This window comes from Poecile atricapillus, chromosome 21, assembly GCF_030490865.1.
Source record: "Poecile atricapillus isolate bPoeAtr1 chromosome 21, bPoeAtr1.hap1, whole genome shotgun sequence".
Classification (NCBI taxonomy): Eukaryota; Metazoa; Chordata; class Aves; order Passeriformes; family Paridae; genus Poecile; species Poecile atricapillus.
Window position 1 is genome coordinate 2,793,525 of NC_081269.1, and position 26,093 is coordinate 2,819,617.

At 42.9% G+C, this 26,093-nt stretch overlaps 1 protein-coding gene across 4 annotated transcripts in view; it reads right to left on the bottom strand.

Annotated features, from left to right (window-relative positions):
* The window catches only part of USP32 (ubiquitin specific peptidase 32), a 63,389-nt gene extending 46,231 nt beyond the window's left edge, over positions 1 to 17,158 (bottom strand). For 2 of the 4 annotated variants that reach the window (XM_058854266.1, XM_058854265.1), the window contains exons 1-2: positions 17,110 to 17,158; positions 16,846 to 16,951 (exon numbers count right to left, since the gene is read on the bottom strand). In XM_058854266.1, coding sequence (XP_058710249.1) covers positions 16,846 to 16,903 — 58 coding nt within the window. In that variant the 5' untranslated portion in view covers positions 16,904 to 16,951; positions 17,110 to 17,158. Of the gene's footprint in view, positions 1 to 15,850; positions 15,970 to 16,845; positions 16,952 to 17,109 lie in introns of those variants that run through there. The other 2 variants (XM_058854267.1, XM_058854264.1) reach the window with 2 other exon arrangements.
* Positions 17,159 to 26,093: the final 8,935 nt, after the last annotated feature.

Below are 26,093 nucleotides of genomic sequence, written 5' to 3' on the forward strand. Positions count from 1 at the left end.
TAAAGTAATTGTAACAAACCTTCAGCTCACCAACTGCCGAGGGTATTTTTAGTTTCCTAGTGTTACTTAAAACTTCAGGCTGTTTATATGGATGTACTATTCCACGTTTTTTGTTTTAATTCCCATCTATCCAGGTAATGGAATGTGTAGTGCCTTCCAAAACTGGCCCGTGCTGGAAACCACCTGGTTCTGCTCTGCTTTCACGTATTTGTCACCAAGCCATCCTGGAGTTTTCATTTTGGACTAAAACTGTATCTGAAACTCAGATTATGCAAGTCCAACTCTAGACTTAAAGCTTGTTTTGTCGCCCCTATAAAAGTGTTCAAACTGAGCTGCAGGAAATCAACCCTTCCAGTGGAGCTCTGCAAGTTCTGCTGCCACATTCTCCATTCATTTTAGAATCTCTGTTCACTGGAGATTTTTTTCTTTTTTTCTTTCCACATCCTGTAGGATCCTGTAATCCCACCCCCACCTTCTGGGAAAGTTCTAAAATACCCTGTGAGAAATGTAGGGTTTGGGGTATGGCACCACCTTTGTCCCCTCCAAAACTCACACTGAAAGGACAATTTTGACAACAAAAACTGGGCAGCAAATACCTCACTCAGCAAAATCTGCTCTGCTGTTACCAGGCTGCTAGTGAAAATTATTAAGAGTCATCATAAAAATATAACTGCATGGCTAAATACAAGTAATATTGATATTTTTGCTTGTTCATGTCCTGCTTTGGAAAAAGAGAGGAGAAAATGGTTTTATCAAAGCCAATTCCTCACTAATCAAAGTACCTACACTGCATATTCTGTGGTACTTCCTCAGAGGCCTCTGCATCTGATCTAAGGTTTGCAAAAATTACCTCAATAAAGTGTTTTATTCAAATAATGTAAGAAGGAATTTAAAATCTTCCTTAATTATAGATATTTTTGATGATGTAACTATTGAACATCAGGAACATAAGAACTGCCACACACTACAGTCTCTGCTTAAAGGTTGAAAGGAGTGGCTGGCCAAGCCTAGTGGAGTTATTACAGCTTAGAAAAAAAATACTATATACCTTCCCTGTGATAAATGCATCAAGAGCAAACACAATAAAAGTGTTTAAAATTCCTATTTAATATTTATTTGCAAAGTCAGGCCAGCCACAAAAACACCTTCCCTTACTAGGCTTTTCCCCCCATCCTTCAAAATGAAAGCACCCTGATGTAAAATGCTGAGAAATAGAGGCTGAGACCCAAAGCAGCTTTCCAAAGCAGCCACTTGTCTGATGGAGCAAAGGTGAGGAATAAAAGCATTTGAACTCTTAACACTGCCTGAGACATCCAGGCAAGAGACACTTAACCTCTCCCTGTCTTGTCTCAGCACTGAAATGGATATAAATTCCAGCTTGCATCAGACAGATATGTGATAAATGAGCTAAGATATTGTGTAAAAGCACTACAAGCTACTACTAAAAAGCTGATTTAATCAGTGAAAAGGGCAGAATTCCAAGTATTTAAACTGAGAGGAAGGTAGAATTAATCTGTCCTAGCTACTATAAACTGACCAATTAACATCAGGTAGAACTAAATGGACACAGAAACACCTCCAGAATCCCAAAAGCTTCATGCAAATCATCATTGCCATTAGGAGGAGTAGCAGTGACCACAGCAAAAAGCTGATCTTTGACCCAAAAGCCTGAAATACTTCATTTGACCACGTGAAAATAAAAGATTTATTCTGGTTCACAGGTTCCCAGCACAAAACCCAAACCAGCCCATCCAAGGGAGAAAAACCACGAGGTACCAACAATGCTGAAAGTCGAAACAGGAAACAAAATATTGCATAAGCAGGAAGAGAAAACCCAGGATAAAAAGGTCAGTCAAGGTGAAGGGTCAAGAATCTTTCCAGCTCATCTGACTGACTGAAGTATTTCCCCAGAAACAGACGCATCAAAATGCCCCCAATACTCTCCAAACACACCCTGAAATCTGAATTTCCATTGTCACTAACAGGTGAAAAGCAGCTTGCTAAGTCAATGCACTAAAAAAAAGTCTCACCAGCCCTGCACATCACAAGTACACAAAGCAAGCAATGATTTGCAACCATCAGCAGAACACTGCATTTACTCTTTACCAAAAATAACCAAACCTGAATTCTAATAAAACTGACAACTTGCTCATCCTTCAGAAAGCAAGAAAAATTCACCTGTCTCAAGTTCTTCCTCACTTCCAGCTCAGGTTTTTTCTTAATTCTAATATTTTGATTTTTAAGTGACAATTTTAGAGGTTCAATATCAAACTCACAGGGCATATAATTCTCTAACCAGACAATTATCTTCCCTGTAATCACTCGCTCAATATTTCCCTTAGGAATCTTCATCCTAGTTATACATGGAAATTTTATTACTTTTTTCATTAGTCTTTATTGTGACTTAATGGCTGTGGTTATGAAGTTGTCAAGAACCAAAGCAATTACTAAAAAGCTTCAAAGAGGTAAAATGTGCAAGTGAAAGTAAAGAGTGTTTGGGAACAACCCCAAATTGGAGGAACCAACTGCAAAATACAATTGAGATAAATGAACCAGCTATGACTAAAAAGTCAACCTTCACACCCACACATCCTTGCTAAAAAGGAATCCATTTGGGAATATTTTGGGAGAAAACACAGACTAAAAATTCCTGCCTTCCCTAATGGAAAAATGAATCCACTCCTAAGGAATCTTCCATAACTGGAATATCAGAAATGGCCCCACTCAATTTACACAGGGCACCTCCATAAAGGCTTTACACAAGATTTAGCAATAAAAGGAATTTAAGGATAAGACCACCATGGTTTGGGTATTTAAAAAAAAGGAATTATTCAATTCAGCTGTACTTTTTCCTTGGTTTTGATAGCAGTGGCTCATTCTGTGGATGAAGCTTTCCCTGGTTCTATCAGACTTTCCCCTAATGCATATCAAAGGTTTAACATCTCCTGTGCAGGGAGTGCAAGGAGATTCAGTCATTACAATAGCATTTGCCAATTTTCTGTAACATGAACACTTAGCATTTATGTGATGTTTTAAATCTTCAAAGAGCTCACTCCTCACAGTCCCATCCCCAAAAGAATGCCAGGATTCCCAGCCTGTTTTATCCCTCTCTATCTCCATCAGGGCACGTTGCTGTTTGGATTAACTCTCCCAGTAAGACAAGTGTGGAGAGGAACTGGTACATAACAGCCAGTGAAAAAAAAAATTAAAAAATAAAATAAAAAAATATAATAATAATAACAACAACAGTGAAATAATCCTCCCACTATCTGAACATGGAAATCTTATTGGCCATATTTCAGACCCTCAGGAATTAAAGGAGCTCCGTGGTCCAGCCATATGAGCCATGGGATAAATCTGAAAATTCACAACACTTTGCAGATCAGTAAAATCTATTTTACCATTTATACAACTGCAAATTTAAGCAGAATAAACTGCAATATGATGTATTAGGGACAAAAAGTGGTTCCTTTTATCAAGTGAAGAATTGGTAAGCTCATTCTCCGGGATCCTAGCCCTGGATCATCCCAGGATGTCACCTTTCCCACCCAGGGGCCCCTGTCCTCTGCTGGCTGGGAAAAGGAACAAGTTTTAAATGGTTTTCAGATGGTTTGAAAGAGAACACACATCATCTTGAAGAGTAGCACTGAGAACCCTGAACTACCCTCCAAAAGATAACATGGGCTAAAAACTAATCAGGAGTCTGGGATGCCCATCTTCACCCAAATTCCCAATATTTGCTTTCCCTTTCCACTGCTACTTTCCTCTGATGCACCTTCATAGTTGTGGTTTGCACAAGATTTCCCAGGTGAATGTTTTACCTCTCAATCTTTCCAGCATTTAGAATTAATATTTAGTCCTGTTCAGGTTAGAAACTAAACTCTGCTTTTCTGAGCTGTCCCTTCATCAGTGTTCCTGGCAAACACACTGAAAGTTTGTGTTGTTATAGGTGAGCAGAGCAGCTTCAAAAAAGCTGCTTCTGCTTTATTGCCACCATGAAAATCATTGAGACATTTATGCTTGTTAAGATTCACAAAATTACAATATAGAACTCATTTCCAAGAAATAAACACCCTGTTAAAATGAAAAGCAACTGCCAACTATGTAAATGCAAACACCACATAAGGACCGTGCTACAAAATAAATTGTAATATAACAAATATTTCATATCCTGTCTCCCAACAGTGCCAAAGATACTAAATGCAGCTGTAATATGACTTGTTCTTTAAATAAAAAATTATAGTCTAAGCTTGAAAGTTAAACAGAAGCTACAGCTTCTACATAGGAAGGCAGAGTTTCCCATCACCTTCAGGGAGGATGAGAGGCAAGGAAGGAGTTCTAATTTGGGATTGCTGGCATAGTTTTGATCAAATATTCACTCCAGTGTTGGCCTCTGGCAGCTAAAAGAGCCAACTCTAGTAAAGCACAGTACTTACATACTATGACACAAATAATAAAAGATTCAGGTAATATTTATACATAGCTACATCTTAATTTCTAAAGTCAGAGGAAAAATATGACTCACTTGCAAGTCAGGTGTTCTGGCACAAACACTCCACATGTGTGTATTCACATGGCCAAGAGAAGGCTCTATGCTTCCATCCTTCCTATTCCCAGCTCTTAGGGACACATCTGTCTAAAATATCATCTCAAACTCAGATGAAAAGGGAATATTTTAGTGTCAGATCCCAAATTTCTGTCTCCTGTCACATTGTTACAAACACATAATGACAAGCTTGATATACAACCTGTGAGAGGCTGAAAAATACCAGCAAAATCACAAATACAGACACTAGACTAGGGAGTGAAGAAATAAAATAAAAACCACCATGTGCTTATTTCTGGGACCCCATTACATGTTTGGTAGAACACCAAGAACTGAATCAGAGCTTTATTTTTTAACAGACAATAGCAAACAATTAGCATTACTATTTGCAATCTCCACTGCTGCATCTCCTGTTAAGAGAATCCTCGATTAACAACCCAGGATTCAAATTTAGGATTACCCTGAAAGATGCCATACTAATTTTACATTACAGAATTTCTCACTGAAGATATTCAGCATTAGATGTACATGATTCCTAAGGCTCTCCATGGGGAAGGATGAAACAGCATCTTTAGATCCACCCTGGAACAGCTGCATGGGAAAGCAGCTCCCAGTCATTCCAGTGGCACTGAGCAGCTGGGATGGATGGGATGGCTCCAATTCCAGAGATTCATACAAACACACTGCCCATTGTTCCACAGCAGCAGAAAAGGTGTCAGAATGACTTTACACCAAAGAGCCCCAGTGCCCTGAACGGAGGCAGCAGCTGGAATCTCTCCCTGAATCCCTGGAGAGACTCACACGATATCCTCAAGGACATTACAGTCTCTATTAGCAGCAGTACATTTACATAATAAATTATGAACATTTTATGATTCTATATTTATCAAATATTTTCTATTCTGCTTTTCAACCTCTATCTCTGTAACACTGTGGCCTCTGCAGGTATTTATCCTGTGTTCTGCACTGGAATTAGTGCATGTTGGGGTTTCTTCCTGCTCTGCCCTATCAACATTGCAATCTACTCATTATTTTAAAAATAACATTAGTTCTCACAACACATGTACACAACAATTCCTTAACCAAGGTGATCAGAAGACAACAATGAATTGCAGGCAACAATAAAAGTGGGGAATTGGTTAATGGCAAAAAGATCAATTATAATTCTTTAGGCAAAGACAAATCATGTTGTTAGCTGCAGGACTGGAAAACAGGGATCAAAAAGTTCTCTACTCTTCCACTGCTAACAACCCTCCCATAGATCCTGGCACAAGATCCAGGCTGCCCTGACTGCACCAACTGCTGCTCATTCATCCTAAAGCACTCCTGTTTCAGCTGTACAAAGTGCAAATCCACTTTCTCAATTTTTAAACTAAAATCCAGGATTTAACTGTATCACATCACGAGGGAAAACGTGCAAGAAATCTTGACAAGACGAGGAAATTTCCAGAGTAAGATTTTGCTTCTGGATAACACCTAACAGCTAGAAACAGGGATTGAAAAGAAGTGCTTCTTCAGCCCAAAATACATTCATGATGCCACATTCAAGTTCATTTTTAGAACAAATTCAATCTGCAAAACTCAAGTTCTCATAATTACTATCCCAATACTTTCAGTTCTTTTTCCCCCACATCCACAGACTTATTCAATCTGGTACTTCCTGTTCTGCTTAGGGCTCTGTGTTTCTTCCACTTTTTTATTTCATTCAAGGTCTCAGAATTTGAAAAGAAGAAATTTTGCAAACTAATGGAGTAAAATTAATCACTTGAAACAATTCCAGCATCTGAAGGGAGCTTACAAGGAAGCTGGAGAAGGACTCTTCATCAGGAACTGTAGTGGTATCAATGGGTTCAAACTGGAAGAGGGCAAGCTTAGATCAGATATTCCTTAGAATATCTATTTCTTAGACAGAAATTCCTGTTAAAATATTTCAGCTCTGGAATCTGTCACAAATCCTGAGCGCTGCCATTATCACCAGATTTGAGATAAGGAACATCCATTCAAAACACAAAAGAAACATAAGTATCCATTCTACATTAAATGCTTAATGTGAAATTAAAATGTGATCGGATAACAACTGAAAGACCAGCTAACAAAAAGACAGATACAATGTGAATAAAATCACTGGTTTTGAGGAAGAATTCCAAAGAGCTTGTAGTAAGTTTTATTTGGAAAGGATGAAGCCTACATTTTTATACAGAATGCAATTCTCTCTTATTTCAGCCCGGTGACATTGCCTCTCATCGCTTATGGGCCCAATTCAGACTCTAAACTAAGTGAAACAGCTTCAAAGGATTTGGACATTAAAAAAAAAATCATCAAAATAAAGGTCAGCAATTCCTTTTGCCTTTGTAGCTGCTGGCTGGAAGCAGTGGCTGGCTCAGAGCAGCTCCCACTGCCTGGGCCTGTGGCTGCACAGCCTGACCAGGAGGAAGTCAGATCTCTTTTTAAGGTACAGACTGTCTCAGTGCCTATTTAAAACCACTCCAAAAGTCAGAACTGCAGTGTCTGACAAAGCCAGACGTTCTTTCTGCCCATCTCAGTCTGTCCAGTGTTTCCCACCACAAGGTCCTGCTGTTTTTTCAAGAGCATCCCTGTCCCAGGAACTCTGGTTTGGAGAGAACTCCTTGGTGGGCACATGACCCTGTGCAGTTCAGCACCACCACCATTAATAACTTGTTTTGCCCCAAACACAGCCCATGGGAAGCACAGGTCGCCTCCAAACCACATTTCCATGGGATGGGAGAGGCTTGTCCTGGGTTGTGACTGGTTAAAAGGAGGATTTAACCACCCTGGAGATCAGGGCATGTCACTGGATCTGCCAAGTCACCCTACCTGGGACAGCTGAGCACTCCAGTGACTCAGGGAGCAACTATTTCAGGGCTTGCACCAGTCCCACATTAAATAACATTTATACAGTGGAACATAAACCCTGGCCACTACAAACTGCCCGATTAGCCCTTGTCCAAAGCTTTCTCAGCCATCTCCTTTTATTCAACACCAAATAAAGGCCCTGTTGCAAATGTTATCATATTTTTATAAGAAAATAATTAAGGAATTTCCTTTAATTGCCATTCTAATGAATTAATACATTAACATAGAAAAATTCTGACTAACTCGCACCGGTTTTTAAGCAGATTTGGTGAATTACTACAAAGCCCATATGCAGACAAATTTAGTGTCAAACCAAGATCTGAACTCAGTTTATAGCCATTAAAAATCAGAAATGCAGAAGAGATTTTACATCAGTTTAATAAGCAGCATTTCAAAGTGATGCACTTTCCAAATAAGCCCCACCTGTAGGGACCAGGTCAGCCCTGCTCAGCTGTAAATACAACCCCATAAAAATCCCCATTTCTCAGAGGTGTTAAAATTCATTATGGAAAACAAAAAAGAAATGAAAACTACTATTACACAGCTCAGCTGCAAACATTAAAGCTACAGAGCCTATGAGATATGGAGGCATCACTAACAAAGGTACGGTGTCCCTGAAGAAATCACAAAAGAAAATGTGCATTAGGATTTTGCCACTTTTTTTAGGCAAGCAGGGAATTTTGTGCTAGCAATAATCCAGCATTCAAAGTTTGGTGAATTAGGCCCTTTCAAACTGTTAGGCAGAATCTACCTTAATGGATTTTTCTTCTACATTCATCTTTGCCCAAAGGCTGCATTGTCTCATTATGTAAATGACCTTTTCATATGAAAATTAAATGTTAAAGATGCTTTTTGTAGCTCTTCAATACTGCAAATATCACATGGACATTCACAATAATTCAGACTAAGTACAACTTATAGAAAAAGCACCTGCTTCAAGGAATGGAACAAATTAAGAAATAACTTGTTTTTAAATGACTAAAAATTGAAAGTCTTAATTAGAATTAACCCACAGAACTTTCTTTTCTATACAGAAACTCAAACTAGGAAACCATCAGACAAAGAAAAGCCCTAAAAGAGGCCTTTAGGAGACCCTAAAAACCCCCAACTGGGCACTTCTGGTTTACATCAGGCTTGGAAATAACTAAAGTCAGTGGACAGAAACAACTCTGTGATTTGAAAATGCAACACTCATCCCACCCTTCCTCCATCAGCTTTCCATATGCTCACAGTATCTGGAACTTCTTGGAACAGAGCAGGATTATTTTAATAATAATTAATAACTGAAGTCATACAGATGTCATAAGAGCTCAAGACTCATTTGACCTCCCACATACCAAATGATTTATACCAATGTATGGCTTCACAACCTAACCAAGGATACACTCAATTTTCAGAAGATAGTGACACTTTTTGAATGACAGATATTAGCAACACCTGGTGTTTTGAATACAGAAAAATCCTAACAAGTCCTACCTCAAAGCAGGAGTCATACAATAATCCTAATTTACAGAATTCAATAGACACTTCATGCCTCACCTCATCACATTACTTGTTAATGCTGTGTTCTTTTTCATTCTCACAGGCTTGTCATCCCTTCAGAGGCCCATTTTTGAATCTGATTTCATTTTCTTGAGTACTAAAGAACTGAATGCCTTACTTATTTTATGAAAGGAGACAGTGGGCCGAGTTCCCTGGAGCAGAGCAAAGGGGTGAGGGTTGTTTTACTCATTCCTGCCACAGTGCCAGCAGCCAGAAAGCCTGAAACTGTTACAAGTCAAGTAAACAGGATTCAAAGTAGTCCCCTCTTTTTTTTTTTACTTTCACATTTCATTAGAGATGCTTCATCTCACACTGAACAACTTCCTAGTTTCTATTTTTGTCCTTTTTTTTTTTTTTTTCCTTCTGTAGGATAGTGTCAGGTAGATTTAGGACTTCATCAGAACAAGACTTCACAAAATTCATCCTGAACAGAAATATTTTATAGAATCTATCAGGTTGGAAAGTATCTCAGGAGGTCACTTGGTTCACCCTTGTGCTTGAAACTGGGTCAAGGCTGAGCTCAAAACCAGCTTCTGGAGGGCTTTGTCCAGGCAGAGCTTGGAAATCTCTAAGGATGAAAGTTCAACAACTTTCTCTGGGCATGTATATTTTAAAAAAAGCCTGATGTTACAGGAGGAAAAACTAGAATCTGATTAGAAACCATGAAACAATGGATGTCACTGATTAAAATACAAGAAATAAAGGTTTAAGACCTGTGAGATACATAGACATATAATCTATTATATATATATATAGATTCTATAATCCAAAGAAATGTTTTGAGGACTCGGTTTCAGTCTACAACAAGATAAGAAAATGTATTACATATAGAATAGCCTGATAGTGGTCTTTTCACTTACATCAAGATATTTAACACTCAAAATGAGGATTTGTTCAGCTTATCCTGTGACCTCCAGCCCTATGGCTGGAATGATATCTATTTAAACTCCCCTGGCAGCTTTCCTGACTGCTTTGATTGGAATCTCTAGTAACACGCTGACAGGACAAAACTGCGGCTAATATTGTGAGCCTGCTCGTATTTAGAGACATGATTCACCTGAGAAGTGAGAAACCAGAGGATTCCCAATGTTTACTGAATCATAATTCAACTTTTTGAGGGTTTTCTCCTTTAAGATGATCAACTTTTTCTTATTTATGAAACACCTATGTTCTTAAATCCTCTTTTCTCTGACTTGCATCACTCTCTGTACATTCAACACTTGAGCAATCACCAAGTTTCTGCCGTGCTTGGGAACTTAGATCATCTAAGAATTACCAAAAACCTCCTAAAAGGATGCAATCAGCTCCCACAGAACCACAGAACTTGCAGCACCCTAAGCAGGAGGCAATATTTATCCCTAATTTGAAAGTTTTCACTGGTAAAGAGCCTCTAAAAACCACAAAAGGTATTTCAGGAAAGGAAATTTACCGTTAGCTGACTTAACTTCACCAATGTTCCTCATTTCCAATAGGAAATAATTTGGGTAGTTCTAAGCAAGAGGCTGAAACCCCTTGGGCTCACTTCCCTGAACTTGGAACCTGAGGTAAAGGAGAAAGTGGTGGCTGCAATTTAGCAGCTGAAGAATTACAGATTAAAAACCAACTCTCTTCCAACAGATCAAGTGTAGCTGTATGGAGAAGGGTTTGGGAGTGCTGCTGGGAGAGGCTGGACATGTCCCATGTCCTGGGCTGACCCCACAAATGGGGGATTCTGCCCCTCTGCCCCCTCAGGTGAGATCCCACCTGCAGAGCTGCCCCCAGCCCTGAGGTGCAACTCCAGAAGGACTTGGAGCTGCTGGAGTGAGTCCAGAGAAGGCACCAGGATGACTGGAGGGATGAAGCAGCCCTGCTGGGAGGAAAGGGTGAGGGAACTGGGATTGTTCAGCCTGGAGAAGAGAAGCTTTAGGGTGACCTCACTGCAGCCCTGCAGTACCTAAAGGAGCTGACAAGAAACACAGAGAGAAACTTTTTACAAGGGCCTGGAGTGCCAGGACAAGAGGGAATGGCTTCACACCGACAGAGAGTGGATTATACTGGATATTAGGAAGAAATTCTTCCCTGTGAGGGTCGTGAGGGCCTGGCACTGGTTGCTCAGAGAAGCTGCCCCATCTCTGGAAGTGTCCAAGGCCAGGTTGGAGCAACCTTCTCATGGAAAGTGTCCATGGCAGGGGGGTGGGACAAGATGAGTTCTGAGGTCCCCTCCAACCCAAACCAGTCCATGATTCTAAGAAACATCTTCTCATCAGTTCATGGAAGTTTCAGCAGAATTCCCCAAGTCACTCCTGCCTTTGAAATACACGTTCAGCAGAGACTACTGAGGTGCCCTCCCAAACAAGCACCACAACTGAATGCCAGAGTTGTGAAATAATTACTGCTCTGTGAATTTGAGCGGCCACTTGCAGCTCTGCAGCTTTATAAACAGGAAGTGTGAAGCTCTGCATTCATACCTGCTTTCATCATATGACAGAGCCCTGAAGCCATCAAATACTGGCTGACATAACAAGCCTCACTGTAGAATCTAGACTGTCTCCACAGTGGATTCTATTCATTCTGATAGATAAAAAAAAGGCTGAGAGACTTCTAGGCATTTTCACCACATGCCTCTGAAACTCAAGGCTCAGAAAAGCACAGGTTTATACCCTTAGAAAATAACATATCCTGAAGAACCTTCACCTCCCTATCATGGTCAAGCTCTGGTTTTCAGCTGTGAGAGAAAATAAAGCAGAACAATCCCCTTTGTGGAATACAGAAAGAATAAGCCACTAAAATGGTTTCCTGATCATTTTTCCTAAAAAGATGTTTGGGATTTAAAAAGTTAATTTCATAATCTGGAATAATAAAAAGCAGTTTTCCATGGGCCCAAGGGCTGAGTCCATGGATTTGTCACCAAGCTGAGATCGACAGCCTCAACTAGATGATTATATATTTGCACAAGTTTTCCATCATCCTTTTGTCAGATTTATGACATCTGTACGCTTGAGGATGTTAATGATCAGACACTAGATATATTTGCCTTGATTTAAATAAAACAAATGTAGCTATTTTTCAAATTCAATCAAGACACAAAAGGTCATTAGCAAGATTTATCCTTTGCCCATCACACAACATTAGTCATTACTGGCACACACTCACCAACCTCCTTGTGGGTTAGAGCGGGTTTTTGTTACTTTGATGGGCTTGGTGTTCTCCAGTTGGTACCATCTCAGGGACACACAACCAGGGAAGAAAACTGCCTTTAAAAACCACTATTCCATTAGCTCTCCAGAGGCAAAACCTGTGGAATTGATACACCTGCAAGTTTTGCCTTGCTGTTAGCTGGCATTTTAACTGCATGTATGTTTTCCCAACAGCAGCACTATTTCTTGCTTTCATTTTGCTCTTTTTCTCAGAGATCACTGAGCACAGGACCAAACACAATTAAATGGATTTATCAGCAGTCACTCATTTCTCCAAATTCTACGCTCACTGACCGTGCTGATGTTGTGGCAGCTCCCCTTCTTCCACCCTGCACTCATGAAACAAAAATTGTACCTTGCTTTGAGCAGAAGGAAAACTCTGCCTTCCTCTCTGGCCCAAATTTGACAGATCAATGACTATTCACCAGCATTTATTTTAAGTGGTTCCCTGAGTCAATATTTAGCATAGATAATTCAGGTGGAAATGGCCTGAATTACACCTGCTCTAAGTAGCATCCACAGAAACTTTGACTACAGATTCTACAATTTCATAATTCACAAGTATCTACATAAATTTATGCTCAGTCTATGTTTATCCTCTCAAAGTTACTGAAGCAGAACACATTAACAGCCACTGGAAAATACAGTCCATAGGGATCTGAAATAAACCAGCCACCAATATCACACAGGAATCTCTTTCCTAGAATTCTTATTAAAATATTCTATAAACAACACAGGGCAGTGCAGGAGCTGCTGTGCTGAAGCTAATACAATAGTGATAAAAAGTTCTTCTTTGTATAAAGTTTTACTGGCCCAAAGACAGCTCTTTGAGGAATTGGGTGTCAAGACTGGAAGCAGGAGATAAGGCAGGCTTTAGAGCACCATCTCCTTGGCAAGGCCAGAGCACCCAGACAGCCTGATGGACACAGTGGTAGGAGGAGTGGGAAATCAGAGACAAACATTGGAAAATCCACCAAAACAGGACACTGGCTGACTTGCAGCACTGCTCTAGGAAGAAAATTGCTGCTGGAGTTTAGGCCTAAGAAAAAAGCAACGAGCTCAAGAGCCACAGTACCAGTTCATGCCACCACAAATTTAGTTTGATAAAATAACTGACAATTTTATGCTCAGTTTGGAACAAAGCACTTCTGACTTCACCTCTAATGACCTGCCCAAGGATTTCATCTCCTCACAAAGAATCCATCCTCAGAAGGAGGTCTGTGGGGTCAGGAATAGCTCTCCTCACTTCTCATACCTTTTCCACAGCAATACTACTTTGTGCCTCTGGCTACTATAAATAAGATGACCACAATTGGCAAAATTCATAAAAAGAGATGTCCAAAATAGCATCCCTTGCTTTCCACAGTCAGGCTGCAGAGGCAGACCCAGATCTCAGGGAGGCTGATCAGACTCCTGTGACCTGCACTGGTGGACACAGGACAACTTCATCCATCCACACGGCCACGTCACCACAGCAGTGTCAGCTGCCTGTGCCAAGGAAAAGGAGGAAAATAAAACAGCAGGACTGTCTCCTGTTCAAGGGTGGAAAAGGCCATCAGCACCAGCCTGCACTGGCACTTTCATCTCCTTGAACAGAAGTTACATTTTAGCTACAGTTATTTATATTGTGAGCCTTTAACCACAACCCCCCTCACCTTCACAACCTTTGGCTACTACCAAAATGGAATTGCAATAAACGAATTTGCTTAAAAGTCAGCCCTATTTTCTGAAGCTGACAGAAGCAGCATTTTTCTGAACAACTGAAATTCAAATTGGTGACTCAAAAATACGATCACAGCATTCTGAATGATTACCACAAGTATAGGTAACCACTACTGATTACTCACGAAGAATTCCCAGTTGAAAAATTTGTACAAATAGCACCGAATACAAAACTTTCTCGGCATTTAACAACCAGGAAACAACATTAGAGAAGGTGGATCTAATTGGAGATAAACATATTTGGCTTTCTTTTCTTAATGTTTAAGTTTATCCATTATCTCTGTTTGCATCCACAGAAACGCCACAAGTACCAACAAGGTTCTGTGGAAGTAAGAATGGTCTAAAAAATAATGTTTTGATAACTGGACTGTTTTATACATACAGTGATTCACTGGTTAAGTAAACAACATAGTTATTTAGCAAAACAACAATTTATAACAGAGTGCCTAAAACAACCTTTCTCGTCTCCTACAGAAAAACAGTATTGAAGGTCTCATATAGAGAAGAAAAACATCAAAAAAAACCCACAAAGGCAAGTATTGTATTCACTGCACAGAAATAATTCCTTATTAAGAAGAAATCAATCTTATTAATTATGAAGCACCCAAATCAACTTCTTGATTTTGAAGCAGTGTGAGAGTTTAAATCTACCTTTAAAATTCACAATACTTCTTTTTTCTTCTTTAGGAACTTTGGAATATACATCGTGACCAAATGACTGTATTTTCCACCAAACAGCTTATTTCAAACACTTCATGATATATTTAACTTCACACCTCTACCAAGCTGCATTTATAACTCCAGCTCTTCTAAAAATACGTGCACCAAAGCTTTCAAAGACTTCGTATACTTTCACTAGTAGGGAAAATTCTTCAGGGCTGTTATGTTTAAAATCTGCAACGCAAGTGCAAGTGACTTTGAATCATACGTTTGTTTCTCCTGCTTGACACTACGTTGCTCCATTTCCTATCTGACATGGCATCCCTCAGAGGCTCCACCAGAAAAAAAAAATTAGAAAATATTTAACAAAAACCCCATTTCACGTCAACTTGTTTCTTTTTCAGTTAACACCCAGTGGTTCCTCCCAGTTCTCCCTTATCACTCCTGACATGCCTCTCACATGCAAGCAGGAATAAAAAGGGCAGCTATAGATTGGCTTGAGCTTATGAATTTTATCAGGGTTTTAAATATCAAACAGGTGAGCTGCTTTACCTGCACTGCATCACGTGAACGCACAATAGGGCAACAATTACAAACACCTGTCCTCCCTGCAAACCATTTACTGCTGAAAATTCCTGTCCCTCTTTGTCCTTGGACTTGGCTATCAGTTCCAGAGCCAGGGAGCTTCCAGGGTGTAGCTGACTGTCGCCTTGGAGCCCTGCAGCTGCAAGCGTTCACCATTCAGCTTGTTTATGTTTTCCCTTCGCTAGTTCCTCTTTAAATCCTCCGGGAGGACCCTAAACCCGGCTAACATCAACCGGGCGACATCAACCCCGAGGCACGCACGCCACATCCATCTTTCCATGCGGAGCTGCAGATGCGTGATCCCCGAGCACGGGGAAGTAAACACGAGGAGCGGGAGGGCCGGCAGAGCCGGGAGCTGGGTGACAGCCCTGTCACAGCGGGATGGCAGCGCTTCCCGATTTATCCGGCTGCCCGCGCACAGCCGGCCAGCCACAGGCGAAGGCCGGGCCGAGGGCGGCGGGGAGGGGACGGCACCGGCGGCGGGGACCGGGCCCTGCCGGGGCCGCGTTAAAGAAGGGGAGAGAGAGAAATAAATAAATAGATAAGATAAATAAATAACCCACGGGGTGGGGGGGGTGGGCCGAAAGGTGCGGGGAAGGAGCCCCCGAACGGCGCAAGTGCCTCCGCGCGGGGTCCGTCATGGAGGTGCCGCCTCACCGCCCGCTGCCGGGGGGCAGCTCGGGCCACCCCCCCCCGCCCCACCAACCTCCACCCACCCTCCCGTCCTCCCCGCCGCCCCCCTCACCCCTCCGCAGGGCCTCGTCGTAGCCGAGGAAGCCGATGCGGGACTCCTTGGCGCCCATGGTGCCGCTCAGTCCATGGCCGCGGCGGCGCCCGCCGGAGCCGCTACCGACGGGGGAGGGGGGGCGGGGCCGCCCGGGGGGGGCGGGAGGAGGAGGAGGCGGCGGCCGCGCGCCCGCCCCGCCGCCGCAGCCTCCATCGCGGGTCACGTGGGGCGCGCGCGCCGCGTCACGTGGGGCGCGAGGAGGACAGGGCGGGGCTGTGATTGGCCAGCGCCGGCCCCTCCCCCCCGCCTCTCCCGCCGCCCGCGCGGAGGCGCCGTCGCGCGTCCCCTCAGGGGTGGCTGAGGGGGAGCCGCAGCGTTCGGGGCTCTGCAGCGCTGCGGCCGCGCCGGTGCCTCCACGGCTCCGGGCTCGCTCCTCGGCCGCAGAGGAAGGAGCTGTGACGAGGAAGGACCTGGCTCTGCCCCGGCACGGGCTCTTCGGAAGGTGTCGCTTGCGAAAGCTGTCAGCGCTTCCCGTGGCGTGCACCGGGGAGAGGAGGACTACGGTGCGATGGAGCCTCCGGCGGAACAGCCCCAGGCTTCTGTGGGAGGGTGAGAGTCGCAGCACCCTCATAGCGCACAGGCAGCAGCCTCAGTCCTCACAGGGGATCAACCCTCAGCCCCCTCAAACCTCACAGGGATCATCCCCTCAATGCCCTCAAACCGCACAGGAAACAGCCCCTCAGCCCCCTCAAACCTCACAGGGATCATCCCCTCAATGCCCTCAAACCACACAGGGAACAGCCCCTCAGCCCCCCAAAACCTCGCAGGGAATCGGCTCTCAGCCCCCTCAAACCTCGCAGGGGATCATCCCCTCAATGCCCTTAAACCACACAGAAAATAAGCTCCTCAACCCCCAAAAAACTCATAGGGGATCAGCCTGTCAAACCTTACACGATCAGCCCCTCAACCCCCTCAAACCTCTCAGGGGGAGCAGCCCCTCAGCTCTCTCAAACCTCTCAGGGCTCGGGGGTTCTCCTCAAAAAGTCCTCTAAGTCGCAGGGCTGCAGGCATGGGGTGTCAGTAGGAGGTTCCTGTTCCGTTAAAATGTCTTTTCACTGTCTGAAACAGAAACACGGGCTGAATTGTAAAAGGATCAAAACCACCCCTGCCCTTTGCTGTTCTCCAGCATGTTTGCTTTTAGTATTCAGCCCAGGACTGACACAGAATGGGAGGATTTCCCAAATGGCTTTGTTACAACATTAAGCCTGGTAACCTACCCTGGGTCACTCCCGAGCAGAAAATAAGGAGTTTGAAAGAAAACACTGATTTCTAAGGGCAGCTTGTTCCAAGGATTGTTCCTGCACTGAAACAAAGCCTGTAAAAACACTAGTTGCGAGTCATTCCCTAAGTTACTGTTTCCGCACGGAATGATCTTGCCACATCGGAGCTGCAGAAAGGTCAAGCCAGAGTTGCTTTCTCGCTGATGTAAGTTCATGCGTAGATATTTTTATAGCAAACATTCCAAACAAATTTCATATCTGATATGCAAAGCCAGGAATGCTGCTTACAGAGACACGGGCTCCAAGGCCAAATTTCTCCTCGTGTAACCCAAGTGCAAACGCACTAGAAATGAAATAAGCTCCATAAAGCCTCCTTGTATCTTTTCTGAATTGTTTTTTCTATCTTAGATTTGTGGCATATAAAAAAACCATATCATTTTCAAGCATAAAATCTGCCACAAAGAGACCTTTTACCTCTCTGGAATATAGGCTATGAGGATGAGGAAGAGAACTTAAGTGATTTTTAAAAATATAAATTAAATTGGTGGAAATATACTTCACCCATCAGCCGCTGGTTATGTATTTCTCATTTAAAGAGTAAAGGTAAATGTAAAGGTAGCAGAGGAATAAGAGGATATAATCTCCCTTGATGTATATGTCCTCTTACTCCTACCCTACCTTTACATCTCTTCTCAACATAGTTCCTCACCAAGCAGCTTTCAGTTTAGATAGAAAATAAACTCTTTAAAACATTTGAGAATGAATTCAACAATATGGCAACGTGTCAATCAAAAGCTTAAGCTGGCAATACCAGAAACAGCTGGAGAAATCTGTTTTATCTTGTGATCAAGTGAAATATTCCATGGCATTCCTAGAGCCATGCTCTATTTGTGATGGACTCCTTTCTTAAAGTATTAACTCTCAGCTGAGGAGATGGGGTTTAATTCCTGACTTCTCTGTCATGTTCCTGTGTGACCTTACGTCCAGTAATAATATTTTAATGTTTTGGTTTCTCCTCTGTATTACAAAGATAATGAGAGTCCCATTTTGCCTGGAACAAGCAGCACTGGGACACAGCCAGCCCTAGACTGGCAGAGCAGCTAGAGAAAGCAATTAGAGCAGGAAGCAGCTTCAGTGTGGGGTAAGGCAGCTCCACACCAATTCCTGCTGGTTTGCAGGCCAATTTCTCCAGGACTATTTATCCTCAGGCTCTTACTAGAGAGCAACAGCCAATTCCTGAGTACCAAAGCTCACCAGAGTCCTGACACAACACTGCCAGGCCTGTTTTGTCTACACCCAGCAGTGAGGGACCCTGCCAGGACACTCTGACCTGGTGCCTCTGCAGCCACCACAAAAATTACTACATAAATTTGCAAAATTATTTCGTTTTTATCTGTGATGTCATGACAGAACCTCTACATGTAATTCACACAAACCCCACTCTCAGGCAATAGAGAATATCAGGCAGTATAGGGGGTTTAATAACAACTAAATCATGAAAAAAAATTAATGACTGAAATTATAATTACAAATCAGATCCTACCACCAGCTTATAGTTATAGTCACAAACAGCTGACTGGGTATTTGGTGCAAATGAGGAAGCAGACCCCTCTAGTGAGGAGTTCCTTCCACTGTGGGAAGGAAAAGGGATTGGTGTGATGGTTCATAATGATGGCTAACATTTCCTATTAACCCAAAAACACATACCTCTTTCCAAGGAAAACGTATGATACTTTAAAAAAACTCAACTGAAGTGGCATGCCTCATGTCCCAGAGGTACAGACAGTGTCCAAGAACCAGCAGAATTTTGTTTGAAAAGCACTTCAAAATAATTTACTGGATCCATTGTACACACCGTGGCCTGCACCAAATTTAATCACAAAGATACTCTGGATTGGAAAGCCAGGCTGGAGGCTCCCGATGGCAGAGTCTTTGTTCAGATTAAATTAAGCATGTTCTCAAAGGCACTGAAGCAGGAACCCAGAGATAAGGCTGTGTGTGCTAACCCTGGATTAGATCTGGCAGTAAGTTTTTACTGAAGCCTTATTGGGGAGCACAAGATTATAGATGTTGCTGCTATTTAAATGCTATGTCAAAGGTAAATCAAATTAAGATACAGTGAATTTAGTCTTGTATTAGATGAATTGAGCTCCTCTCTTGTCACAGAGAAGTGCTACGTATGCAAATCAAACTGGGCACGTGTCCTTTGGATTGCTGGGATTTATTTAATTATTCGCTAATCAAAAGCTAATTCACAAGCACTTAGCAAATATCTTTAAGTGTCTCTGCATCACTGTCAAGGATCTGAGGCAAAGCAGGTATTTACTGCTGCACAGGAGCTGCGGGAGCCTGGCAGCACAGCAGCTCTCGGGCTCTGCAAGGGCTGCTGCAGTCCAAGGCTACAGGAACAGGAGAAAATCCACACCCTCCGCTCCAGCTCAGCCTTCAGCGGGCATCTGCAAGGAGAAGGGGTTTGGAGCTGCAGTGGAAAGGCCTGAACTCAAAAGGGATGAGCCAAACATCAGAGGAGCTGCTGCAGCGATTCAAAAACCCTTCTGAGAAGAGCACTGTAAGACCTTAGGATTTCCTGATTCACCTTCACTAAAACAGGAGCCAAAAATGCAACTTTGTTGTTGGCCTCTAATTCTGTGTCCCTTTCCCCAGTACCCGTCTCCCCACCCTGGATATTGTTAATTTTCTAAGGACTGTTCTTAGCACTGGACAAACACAGGACAACTTTTACCCCTTCCTGCTTCAGACAGACCTGACAGGAGTGTGACAGAGCACATCCCAAATATTTGAGAAGAGTAGAAAGCAGGAGAGATCCAGATGCAGTAAGAGGATTCAATCAGGTCTGCAGTGGTCAGAACTAAATGGTTTCATATCTAATTACAGTGAACTGGTGAATGAGAAAAATACCCCAAATCATTATCTGCCAGTCTGATTCTGATATTATCAGAGAGAAAGAAGAAGTACAAAAGGCTTCCTCAAAGAACAACAGAACAATATACAAACTGAAACTTCTATCACATCCCACATTTTCTAGAAAATAAGTGGCTTAGAGTGGTAGCAGAGGGTGACAGATTTATATGAACTCTGGGGGAAAGAAAAGGAGCAGATTCTTACCAGGTCCCTCCTATTCTTGTCATGTAAGCTGTACTCCCACTCTATTGCCAGCATGAACTTGGTAGTGGAATACTGCTTGGGAGAATGAAATATTTCATTAAAAAAAAAATAAATTAATGAAATTAAAATCATCCCCCTTGTTGAAGGGACATGTTAATGAAGGCAGGGCTCACCAGGGCTGCAGTGTGGTGTGGCCAGGGGACTCTCAGAGTGAGATGATCGGGATTTTTTTCCTCATTTCCAGTTTGAGGGCACTTCTCTTTTCACACCTGCCCTTCCCGGCACTCTCTTGACTTTTTGAAGCAGCTGCCCCTGCCCCAACAGCCAGGCCCGTGCCCTGGCATCATCCCCTGCTGCTTCCCGGCAGCAGCGGACACCTCATCCCCTCCTTTTTCCTGGTGAGTTCCAAGCGGGGCGGAGACACGGGAGAGAACAGCGCGTCCCTCTGTCCCAGAGGGCTGAGCTCTGGTGACAGTACAGCGTGGGGGTGACAGCCACTGCTGCGCAGGCATGAGTGACAGCCCTACTCTGCACACCCACACGTGCCAAACGCCAGACCTGTACATCAGGTTGTGGCAGATACGGGAACGGGGTTTGGACAGCACTGCCCAGGCTATAAAAAAGGCAGCGAGGGAAGTGGGAGCATCCCTCAGACCTCATTTGAGCTGTGGGCTATCTCTGTTTAATTCTGCCAGCCCATTATAAGAGAATTAATGAATGTTTCTGCTGAGCCACTTACCCCTGGATGTTTGTGTTCAGGGAGCCCGTGACAGGTTTGAAGCTGCTCAGAAGTGCTGCTCACATTACTGCTCAATCCATAATTTCAGCTCCTGTTATTAATAGTGGGATCTGCACAACCCAGAAAAGTGAGGCACGTCACACACGTTCACTGCTATTTTAAGGGTTGTGGGTAAGTGGTCCCCCACTTCTTCTGCAGTTGCCTTTGAAAGACAGAGAAGAAAACACCATAAGGCACCCTCCACTCTTGATATTCTCCTAAGCAAGGCTTCCCTATGCGTGGAAGGGTGGCACAATCACACATGAGGCCCACAAAGAACAGTGACAAACTCTTCTTTCCTGGCAGACTTTGCTGATGCTCTTCCAACCCAGGAGTAACAAGGTGGCACAGCTAATGACAGTCACAAAATAAGTGCAATGCCTTGGATATTTATAAAAATATCACGTCCTTCCCGATTTTCTATCAACCTGTTTGATTATGCCTTATACAGGGAAAGTGTGACAGAATTAATCAGCCTGCTGGAGTGCACACTAAGGGAACAGATGAGCTTTGGCAAGGCTGTTGTTAGCACTGAAAAACTGTGACAAAAAAGAGGCAGACTGCAATCCAGACATGTGTCATTCAGAAAATGAGACATGCTATGATTTATCAACGTACCAACAATTGATGGAAATAGAGATCTCCCGTTTCAAAGTGTTGTCTCTGTGTAGATTAAGAGTAGTATCTGTCATCAGGAAACAATGGGAAAAGAAATATGTTTGATAAAAGCAATTCTGTGCTCTCTAGTAGACAGAAACCACTGTGGCATTGGAATGGAGCTAAAGGATTTCTCTGCAGTTCCATCCAGGGCAGTGAAAAAACCCCAGCGTTGTGACAAGAGGAAGTGCAAGTAATTAATACCAGAAGATCAAATGAAAGGAGTGGCTTTGCAAGAAGTGACTAATGTTGACTCTGCTCCAGGAAGGCCCAGATTGCGTTGTGGAAAGAGGAGCTCGCGTGGTCCTCAGAGCACAGTGCACAGCGGGCAGGGACTCACCACGGGGGCACCTCTCCCCTGCAAAGAAAGGGCTGCTTTCTTCTCAGCTCAAAGGCTGCTGCTCACAGGGTCCCCAGCACTGCAGCAGTTTGATTCTTGTGTACAGAGAAAGCAACACCAAAGCATCAAACACGGACCAACTTGGGGAACATTTTGCCAGCAGCTGATACAGTGGGAAGCGCATCTCAAAACAGCAGGGCAGCAGAGCAAAACAAAAGCCTCGGAGCCAGGACTGTTGTGTCATTTGGCACATCCTGGCACTTCCCTTAATTCTGCTTCAGAACTTGCAATGGAAGGCCAAAGCTTCTTATTTGCTAATTAAGGTTTCACACGATTCAACCATCGAACAAAGGACATCCCCAAACAGAGAAACCTGCCAGCCTTCGTGCCCCTGCCAACAGGCTGATGTCTCAGTTCAGTGCTCTCCCAACACAGAGTGAAAGAGCTGTGGACAATGACATATCCAAATGTGCACACACACATTTTTATGCTGCATGCACACATTACCTCTGACTGGGCTCCAAAAGTTCCACCTCCCTGTTTTTGTTAAGGACACTCCAGACACCCTACAGACAGGGGTGAAATAGGCATTAAAACAGCAGACCTCTATTTTATGGTGTCAAATAGCTAATAATAGTAATTAAGGATCTTAAAGTCCTTTATCAAGAGGCATTATCTAAGATGGCATTATGCCTGTAATCAGAGTCAATGAAAAACTGTTTGAACAAGCCAAGAAGGCAACTAAAACAGTCTGGTGAGTTGCCATCTGCTCAAGCAACTCCACCCCCTGGATCCAGCAGTGAGCCACTGCAGGACACTGACAACCAGGTTGTTTTCTTGTCATTTCAGCCCAACACTCAGTGCCTGTCAGTGTGTTCCAGAGGACTCCCAAGCCCAAACATGACAGATCGCTGCTGGACATGTAGCTCTGACAACATTTTGCCTTGCCACTTTTGTGGCTTGATTGTGCCCATGCAGCAAGGTAAGTCATTAGGGGTTGATTAGAATTTTGCCTACCATATTAACTATTTGTTTTATTTTATTTTTTTTATTTTCAATTTATTTTAAATTTATTTTACTTTATTTTTATTTGTTTTACATTTATTTTATAAAACCTATGGTTAATTGACCCATAAAAGCCTTTGGCACTCACTCAGCCTCTGGGTAAAAGTCCAGCTACTCCTAGAAGAGCTTTTGACCCAGCAATTGTAATAAAATTTAGGCCTGGAGTATGGAGTAGACTCTTGAGCAGATTCTTAGCAAGAGAAGACAAGTTCAGGGTAGATGGAGGTTGCCAAATTGTCACAGTTTGAAAAAGAAAATTGGTACATTCAAGGAAGGAGCAATTTGAAGTTCTTATAAAGCACTTGGACACCACAATGATGGGCAAGAGTTTCTTCACTCATTTTGCTTTCTCTTATCACTTCCCAGCTGTTTCTTCTACTTTCAGGTAGTTTCAATTTATCCTTCTATTTTTACCCACACAGTTCACTAACAGCCTTCGAGTTGAGATTCTTCTGCCTTTAGTGCTGAGGTGCCAGCTGTGCATCCCTGCAAGCTGGTGCATGTACGACCTTGAAAATTTCTGGGAAGCCAATCAGGAGATGCTTTTAAACAGTTTCCTATCTCCCAGAGAGCATCTCTCTGTTTTTAGCTTTAGATATATATCACATTATAACATCCAGAGCATTGTGCAGACGTTACCCAGCTAATGCCAGCCCAAACCCCTCCCAGCCTGTATCCTGTTATTGCCTAAGTAACAGCTCCTCCATTCCACTGAAGCCAGCCCAGGGAGCTCTTTCTGCTTCCTTCTCTGCAGGAATATTAAACCAGAATGAAAATGAAGAGAGCTGTTAATTTTATGTCATGGCAAGGAAACTGAAGGTCTTCAGATCACACTTTCTCCTCAGTCTTTTAATTGCAAAATTATACTTCAAGATTTGACACAAGTTTCTCACCTCCCCATTTTCAAGCTACTAGCAAGCAAAACCAGACAAAAATACTTCTTTTTTTCCTATTCTGCAGAGCTTGTTAATTTCAGATAGGTGAAATATTGCTAATTAGTAGCATATTCTAACAGAACTTGTGATTTTACAGAGAGCTGTGCCAAATTAAACCAGATTAAGGGTCAGAATGTGCCAATCTTTTCATTGTTGTCACTTTGTGATTTATGTACCCCCTCAAAGTGTGCCTTCCCAGGTTCTTGGAGCCTTGGCTAGCACTGCTCAGCTGCTCCACAGTTATTCCTCACACCAGATCCAGCAACAAGACATTCACAGCACGCTCTTCTCACATTTTCTCTAAACATTAGGTACAATAGCAGAAATAGAAATTGAAGATTTAGAAGCAAGAGACACGGGAGTCTGGGTGGAAACACATGACTAACAAAATTTTTGCTAAACAAAAAAACTAAAAGGGGTAAAAAAAGAGATTCCTGAGCAGACATAATACCTTTCTTTTTCTGGATAAGCACTAATCTAGGCCCTGGAACACTCCCACTTCTAGATATGATGCTTAGTAACCTGTTTCTAATTTCAAATTAAATTTTAATGAAAATAATGGGAATACTCCTTAAATAAGCTAGAATGTGACTTCCTGTGGTCCTCCTCCAGGTCCCACACTTTTTACCTTTGCCATGAGACTAACTCCACAATGCTTGACCAGCAGTGTGCCATGACCCTTCCCTGCCATCCCTACAGCCACACACAGTGTCTTTCCTTTTGATAAAACTTCACCTTCCAAGATGGAAATTCATGCCCTGCCTCTGGATTACACCCTGCACAATGGGATCTGAGCATGTAGAGACCCCACTGGGAGTTACACAAGCAATAAATCGTCAAACCCCATTTTTTGTGCAGATTAATGTTCTCTAAGTTACTCCTGCCATAAACTATAAACAGCAGAAAATGCATTACTTTGCATTCCAGCATGTTGTGGGAGATCATAAAGGCACTTAATATATAATTTAAGCCATTTAAGTGAGATAGCACAACTGCTGTAATTAGCAACAGTTCTCCAAATCCCCATATGCCAGACAAAGGCTCACATTCAGCAATTCCAGGCTGGTAGGAGGGAATCAGAACATCACTGAAATGAAATCCGTGCTCTGCTTTTTTTTCCTCCTGCCAATCTCAGCAGAGCCTACGTTTCACTACAGCTACTCCCCTGCACCACCGTACAAGAGACCCAAAGCATAACATAAAGAAGACTGCCCTTTTTTGGGCTTATTTTAAGAATTACAGGCTACTCAAGGCTTTAAGAAAGAGAAATGGAGCCACTTCGCTTGACAGCTGTATTCTACAGGCTGAAAGGGAACTTCCTTGCTTTTTCCTCTGAATAAAACCAAAATACAACAAAAAATGAAACTTGATTTTCTCTAGAAAATCCATGAGCTGAAGTCAGCATTAAGTGGGAATTTAGAAGCACTCCAAGCAGCAGCCACCCTTTGTGCACACAGGGTCAGGCACAGGGCAGTGTGATGGGAGGCATGAGAGGAGAGAGGCAGGATGAGCACGCAAAGGGCAGCGGTGACAGCACAGGGATGAGACCTGAATGCTGCCATGAGCCTGAACTTCACTACCCCATGGAACCCCAGGACACAGCACTGCCCAGAAGCCTCATCCCACCATGTGCTCCCTGGAATTGCAGCCAGTTGGACACTCCTGTGCAAAGAACATCGCTGGGGATAGGCACCAAAATCTTCTAAAGGAAAGGAGATACAGAACTGAGAGCCTCTTCCACCAAGGGGGGGTGTGAAATTGGGGGTGCCATGGCTCAGAGAGGGAAGATGCTCTCCCCATTCCCCAGGCAGCACCAACTTGGAAATGTGTACCAGGTTCATCATTTTCCAGGCTTCTCTGATTCAAGGGGAGAGGAAGTGACCAAGGCTGGTATCAGCTAGAGAGTTCATATTTCATCATCCAAAAGATTACCAAAAGAAGTCAAATTATTTTCAGCACAATTAGATACCCAACTTGTTACAGATTTGATTTTATAAGCAGCACCTAAGGGATGGGCTCTCACATATCATTAATAGTGCTTATTTTAATTTGCATAAACCCTTACAAACTTAAGAAACAC